Genomic DNA, 7,624 nt, shown 5'->3' on the forward strand with positions numbered 1-7,624 from the left:
TTTTTTGTCTTCAGTTTGTGTACATTTGTGGACAGAGAAGTGGTCTGACTTTTATTAGAAACCAAAAACATCTGTTGACTGTCAGGCCACAGGAGAAGGACGATGAGACGTCACGATAACAGGAAATGTGATGAAAATCTAATTAACTCATGTGGGAAATGTAGGTTTTGGTATTTTGTATTTCAGCCACAACACATCATAAAAACTTGTGCTTATCTGAAATAAAAACATTTTGACATTTTGTGCTTTACAAACGTGCACGTTACAACCAACCGTGTCTGTTAGCAATGCGGGAAACTATTTTATAGCGTCACATCGATGACAGTAAAGGAAGTTAATATACTACAGCTGAAAATTACCTCCATAAAAACACCTCCGCGGTCATTTATTTGATCTTTATGGTGCGTTTCTCTACCCTACCGGCCGCTTTAGACCCTTAAACACATCGTTGTGACTGTCAGATTTCAGGATGTGACGTACCCGCGGGCTGGACTCACCTCGTCGTACGGTTTGGAGCTGACCACTCCACAGAAGCGCCACACTTCATCCCAGAACTCTGCGTAGCTGTCCACCGACCACTGGTACAGATCGTTGTAGTTCACTGGAGGGCAGAGAATCAGTGATTACTAGAGAGCAGAAATACATGTTCAAAGATCAGATGAACGAAGGTAATTAGATTACTTTAACGCCACTAAAAATCAGTTAAACCAGAAGCAGCAGACAACTCTAACAATACGCTCATTGTCCTACAAACCTGCACTTAAAACTACTGATAATCTCCACTTGATTTATTGATTTATTGATTTATTGATTAATGATTAACATCAGAAGTGAATCTCAGTTCCAGTTATTTGGTGGGAACTGTTTCCTTCAGTGAATATTGTAAAACAAGTCCGTCGTCTGGGGAGGTTCACCAACATCCGGTGACTAACAAAAAGGAAAAGCACCGTTTAGAGTGACCCAACATTTCCATTTATGATTTAAAGCAGTCACTCCCAGTATTTTTGGCATATGACCTTGATTACTCACAATCACTAATCAGCTTTTATGGGCTGTAAAGCAAAGAGTCATCTCAGGCTGCGACTACTTAATAGTTTCTCGGGTTGCAGACACAAGATTTAAAATATGTTTGAAACAGACAGTCTTGTGTTCAATCCTCTTCTTTCTGAACTCGTTAATCAGACGTATTTGGGCTGAACAGCAATATGTCCACATGCAACACACACACAGCAAGAGCTGCTTTTATGAAGCTAAAGCAGATAATAAAATACCATCATGAATGAAACACTGTGGTGCTGCAGCCCACAAATAATATTAAGATAAGATGAGGACTTAATAATCCTACAAAATCTGCAGTGTTGCAGCCACAAAGGTGAAAAATGTAGGAGCATCAGTCAAAGAAATACAAAATATGCATGAGTACTGTTGATATCGTGCAGATTGTTCTGGATGTAGAACTTCAGATATTGCACAGATATTAATTGTGGAAAGAAATGAGGATTACTCTACTCGTATACAGTCATCCTCAAATGTATTCCTCCCAGTCCATTAAAGAAAAGGCAAAATCCACAACAGTCACTCAAAAAACTAGAAACTGAAAAAAGTAATAATAAATAAAAATTTGCTAAATTATAATTTAGTGAAATAAGACGTTGCTTTTGAATTGTGGTTAAAAAGGAATAGTTAAAAAATAATAAGAATAAAAACTGTCGTGGACAAATTAGAGCCCTTTGCTGATGAGCAGTGGTCCAGAATACCTGTCAACAGGTGCAGAAGTCTGACTGAGAGTTACAGAATGTCATGATTTTCATTAAATTTTTTATTTATTATTACTTTTGTCAATTTCAACTATTTCAGCTGTTTATTTCCTTCTTTAATAGGAGGATATAAATACATTTGAGGATGACTGTATGCAGGAAAATATTGATATTCCACAGACTCTTATACTGGACATACTGAAAATGCATGCATACTTGTATATATGTAATTATATATATTGTGCATATTGTACATACTCCAGAAATTAGGCAAATGTGCAAAAATCACATATTTTGGGGGATTTTTTCCCCAGTAAAATGAAAAGAACAAGGAGACTTCTCACTATAATCTCATGTCGCATATTTTTTTAGAATTTTTCTGCCATATATTTGAACCTCTAAACCCGGGGAGATGACTTCACAGTGAAGTTTCAGCAACGCATTTGTTTTTATATATATATATATAAATCACTGCATATGTTCAGCATGAGGATGCCATTTTTAATTATATCATCATTTCACATTCCCTCCATTGCGTAACACTCCCTCTTCCCTCCTATTCATCGCACACCCGGCTGACCAAGTTTTCCAGCATTCCCCGCAGAAGCCTGTTAGTTGGGACCGTCACGGTTCGTGGAGACAACTGAACGAGGCCGCGGCTCCTTCATGTGCTGGCGGCTCTGCGGGGGAGGCTGGCTGGCTGTGATCCACGGAGCCGAGCCGCAGCCTGCAAACAGCTAATTATCAGAGAGCAGCGAGTGTTGACGAGGTCGGAGGCCAGAACTCATAATGCGAGCGTGCACCTGCAGAGAGGTGCTGGCTGCTAGCTTAACATGCTACAGACAGACAGACAGACAGACAGACAGACAGAGGCTCTCTGTGATGCAGCTTCCAGCCTCACTAAATCCCTCCAGCACACCTACTCTCCCCGTCTGGCTGCTCGTCTGCCTCCCTCCCTCCCTCCCTCCCTCCTTGCTCCACACTCACCCAGATTAAGTCCGTAGTCCCCGTTGACCTGCTTCCTAAACTTGTCCATCTGCGTGTTCCTCTTGGAGTCCGGGTACCACAGCACCTTGCTCTCCATGTCCATGATCTTCTCGCTCTTTCCTTCCGTGTCTTTGGACATCTTTGCTGCCTCCCTTTTTTTTTTTTTTTATCCCAGAAATACCAGCTAGCTCGAATCCCACAGCGCCGTTCGGAGGCTGACCGTACCTGCTGCTGCTGCTGCTGCTGCTGGCAGATTAAAACCACCGGAGAGCTGCTTAGTTTGAATGGCTCCGGGCTGGAAGTGCGCGACAGTTAGCGGCAGGACTCGCTGTCAAAGGCAAAGCGTGGGGCAGCAGAGGAAAACCGACAGGCCACGCCCCCTGCGTCGTGACGTAGCACGGCGCGTCGCGTTCAAGAGCGACGGTGTTCAGGACCGTTGCACACAAAGTCAGTTACGCAACCGCTGCCTTCCAAGTGTATTGGGAATTTTAATTGTATTTGATAAAATGAATGTATTAATAGAGAAGCTGTCTCTCAATATCATCTTCAGTCTTTACCTTTAGTATCTTTGATTAGGTTGCACTTTATTTTTCACCACCAGTGGGGAAAATTCAGCTTTTGCAGTAGGAAAGAGCACAAAAAAGTGACAAGAAGAGAATAAATAAACTATAAATAGTAAGAGCTAAGAAATGGAATACAATAGAGCGACTCACACACACACTATATTCACTATAGGTCCATATAATGGATACTATTAATTAAAAAATAAAAGAGATAAATAGAATAAAATAAAATATGGTACAAAATAAAGTATGGTACAATTGTGACAGTTATTGCACATAAGGCAGATTTATTGCACACAGTAAGTGGTATCTGGCATGTGAGAAAACCTGGGTATAATCTTGTATATTATGGAGACAAGAACTCCATCATGTTGTTGTAGATTCTGACAGCGGTTGGGATGAAGGACCTCCTTCTTACACCGTCGGTGGATCAGTCTGCTGCTGAAGGAGCTGCTCAGAGACCCCACAGTGTCGTGCAGGGGGTGAGAGGTGACGTCCATGATGGATGTCAGCTTGGCCAGCATCCTCCTCTCACCCACCTCCTCTATGGAGTCAGTCCAGGACAGAGCTCGCTCTCCTGATGAGCTTGTTGAGCCTCTTCCTGTCCGTGCAGCCTCCACTCCAGCAGACCACAGCGTAGCAGACAGCAGAAGCTACCACAGAGTCATAGCAAAGTTCTGAGAAGAGTCCTGCACACTCCAAAGGACCTCAGTCTCCTCAGCAGGTGGAGGCGACTCTGGCCCTTCTTGTACAGGGCGTTGTCTGTCCAGTCCAGCTTATTGTTTGCGTGAACACCCAGGAACTTGAAGCTCTCCACTACCTCAGTGTCCAAACCCTGGATGTTCACTGGAGCGGCGTGTAACGTCTTCCTCCTGAAGTCAATCATCACCTCCTTTGTCTTACTGGCATTAAGCTGAAGCTGGTTGAGCTCACACCAGCTGACAAAGTCTTTGATGACCTTCCTGTATTCCAGCAATGGCTGTGTGGTTGAAGAACTTCTGGATGTGACAACGTTCTGTGGTGTGAGTGAAGTCTGAGGTGTAGAGGGTGAAAAGGAAAGAGGAGAGCACCCTGAGGGGCACCTGAGCTGATCACAAATCAGTTTGTGATGTTAGATAGAAAATGCACAAAATTAACCATCTACAAAGTTTAATATCAATGTTTTCATTTCTCTAATCCTAATCCTACATATGGGATGAGATTAATATTTTAGAATAATAATAACAACAATTACTGTCATCATCATCATCTGAATCATCATCATAATAAATTATAATAAACCTTTAATTCTACAGCACCTTTCAAATCTGAAGTTACAAGATAATTGCAAAAAATGTGTTTAAACAAAAGACAAAGTATGAGAAAAGGGTGACAATCGAACATTAGAAAGGACGTTATAACCTTTTATACAAGTGCTGATCTATCCTGAAGGGCTTTTATAGGTTTTTAACTGAGAACTGACTGAGTTGTATTGACAGTGCAGCTCCAACACAGTCACAGTGTTGAGAAAAAACAATAAAAGCATCGATTCCCTTTGTATGAAGTCTGGATATTATCATCATACAAATAGTCTGACAACGGTGCTCCTGGAATAAAGCAAGTATAAAGAGTCTTGATGTGAAAAACTTCATATCCAGGCAAAATATTGTCATAATTTGTTAAATTTCAAAAGTTTTAAGAGTACATTGCAGACATTTTGAAAATAAAAAAGTCAATTTAACAGTTTAGCAGGTCTCTAAACTACAGAGATGTCCTCCTGAAAAATGTGTGTTAGTGTGGTTTGACCTTTATCTCCTGTTTTTGTCACATGAATGATGCACAAAGTTTGTCCTCTAAAGATGTAAAAGTCATCCAGTATTATCTGCTCTTATTAAACATCTTTACTTTATAGATCATGAGGAGACGATGAACATCTTATAAAAAAATATCACTTGTGAACGTTACATTTTTCCACCTACATGTGTTGTTCTGTTGCATGAATACTTTTAGTTTTTGTAATTAAAGTATATCTGGCTGATGATATGTTGTACATTTGCATCAGGACTTTGTTGAATATATGACTCTGACTCACGTGATGAATTATTTCTACATCGTTGCTATTTTATCTTAAGCATTTTTTTTTAAATTTTATAATTTCACATTTCCACTGTTTTCATGACGAATATCCAGCACATGAAAACATAGAAAGTACAGGTAAGAATAATGTGCAAGTATGAAAGTTTCCAATGTGTCTTCGTGCTTGTTTTTGTGACATATCTCTTGAATCAATTAATGGTGCTGGTCGTTCAGAATATTTTTATTAAATATTATCATCCACTAGCTGAAGAAATGTCCTGACATTTTTAACTAAACGTTTTTTTTTGTTTTTTTTTTTTTTAAGTTCCGTTTTTATCATATTTTTAACCCAATCACAAGTTTCCATCCCGTAGAGATCTTGAACGTCTCCCACACGTGAACGCGCAACACAAACCGTTCAGTCACTCGTGCACGCGGGAAACTTCCCTGTCAAAATGCAGGCTTCTGATTGGTCCTCAGCTCGCTGGTTCCACATCAGCCGACGGATCGGTCTATGCAGGGGGCGGGCCGCCAGCCTTGGACGGGCGGCTCGCTTGTCCAATCAGAGGCTGACTTTGGGGGGCTTCAATGGAGGCGTTCTGGCCAATCAGAGAGCAGGAAAGTAGGAGCGTTTTAGAGGTGTGCCCAATCACTGAGAGCACAGAACGACCCTCCTCATTGCCTGGTGGTGTCATCCCAGGTTTGATTAACACATACAAACAGTATTGAGTCCTAGTTCCGCTTCTGGATGACCCCAGTTTGTCTCGTAACTATATGAATAGTAATTTCACAACAAAGATTGATTTTACTATTTGCTGGTGCTCTTGCAGTTTAAATACACTCACTCATTGGCCCTTCTGCTGTGGCTGGAGCTGTCTTTTGTAGACACTAAACCAATCCCATAGTTGTTCACTTCGATCAAGCAAAAAATTACAGAAGAAAAACTAAGTTAGATGGTTTTTTATTTTATCATTTTATAATGCCTTGTTGTTGCTGCACAGCCTGGAGAACAGTCACTGTGCATTTCACTGCTCATACTGTATGGGCATGGGACAAATAAAACTCTTGACTCATGACATAAATGTGGGTTAAAACTAACAAACTGAAAGAGAACGGAGCCAAAACCTCTTATTTCTCTTTAGGAAATAAGTCACATTGAATGAGCCGTCTGTGGCCACGCTATTGTCAGAATTGTAACAGGGACTGAGCATCACTTTGAACTCTGTCTTATGATGTTTTACGCTGCTGTGTCGTCTGTACAACTGGTACCATGATGCAGATAGACGGGGCTGAAGAAAGATGTCGCAACATGTCTGATGTTACTCTGCAAAGCGGTATCAAAGTTCCTAAAAGCTGTGCAGAAATACAGAGTCCAGATCTCCAACATGCAGGCCTCACAAAGAAATCACTTGAGGAACACTGAGTCATGACACTGGATAATGTGTTGGGTTATTATCATCCTCTTACCGAAATGTTGTCACCAGTACTTTTATCAATACGGTCTGGACCTTTATAACAGCATTAGCCTAAACATAGGAGAGGATGTAGGATGTATGATACGACTACTGTGTGGCTGTGAGAGTTAATGTATTTCCATGATGCTGTTAAAACAGAAAACTGAGCTGAATCTATAAATCCTTATACATTTTTATTGTATTGTGTGTATTTTGCATTGGTAGTTTATATATGAGTCAACAGACGTTTTATTCTTTGAGATAAATTGGTTTGTCAGAGGGCTGCAAGGTGCCTCTGTGGTTAGTGCCGTTGCCTCACAGCTAGAAGTTTGCGTCCCGGTGAGGACACTCTTGCTGTGGAGTGATGCCAGAGTGTACTTCAGGTCAACTACTCCATAGGTTGGAAAGTTTGACTCCTAATAAGCCCCAATGTGCAAGATTTACAGAGTTCTGAAATATATCTAAAGGTCAGGTGTTGCAATCTTTACAACACTTCTATACTATAGTCTACATTATTTTATAACTCCCAGACTGGTTACCTGTCCAGGTGAACCTGCCTTCACCCTGAGTCAGCTGGGATAGACTCCGCCCCCCATGACCCTGGTGAGGATGATGGTGTAGAGATGATGGATGGATATTTTCCTCAGAGGGCTTTATGTGAAACCATAAGAGAATGAATTAATTTGACTTTCCCCCTAATAGGACTGTTTTTAGAGTCTGTGTGAAAATGTTGTCATGATTAATAATTTAAACTATAAAAACGCATATTCTGTATTCTAGGTTTTTGTATGCTATTTCAGAATCTCTG

General features: G+C 40.8%; 1 protein-coding gene across 1 annotated transcript in view; it reads right to left on the minus strand.

Annotated features, from left to right (window-relative positions):
* The window catches only part of aacs (acetoacetyl-CoA synthetase), a 43,642-nt gene extending 40,580 nt beyond the window's left edge, over window positions 1-3,062 (minus strand). Inside the window, exons 1-2 of the mRNA XM_008283523.1 lie at window positions 2,745-3,062; window positions 498-601 (exon numbers count right to left, since the gene is read on the minus strand). Of these exons, the coding sequence (XP_008281745.1) occupies window positions 498-601; window positions 2,745-2,883 (243 nt within the window). The 5' untranslated portion in view covers window positions 2,884-3,062. The remainder of the gene's footprint in view (window positions 1-497; window positions 602-2,744) is intronic.
* Window positions 3,063-7,624: the final 4,562 nt, after the last annotated feature.

This window comes from Stegastes partitus, unplaced genomic scaffold, assembly GCF_000690725.1.
Source record: "Stegastes partitus isolate 25-593 unplaced genomic scaffold, Stegastes_partitus-1.0.2 Scaffold317, whole genome shotgun sequence".
Lineage (NCBI taxonomy): Eukaryota > Metazoa > Chordata > Actinopteri > Pomacentridae > Stegastes > Stegastes partitus.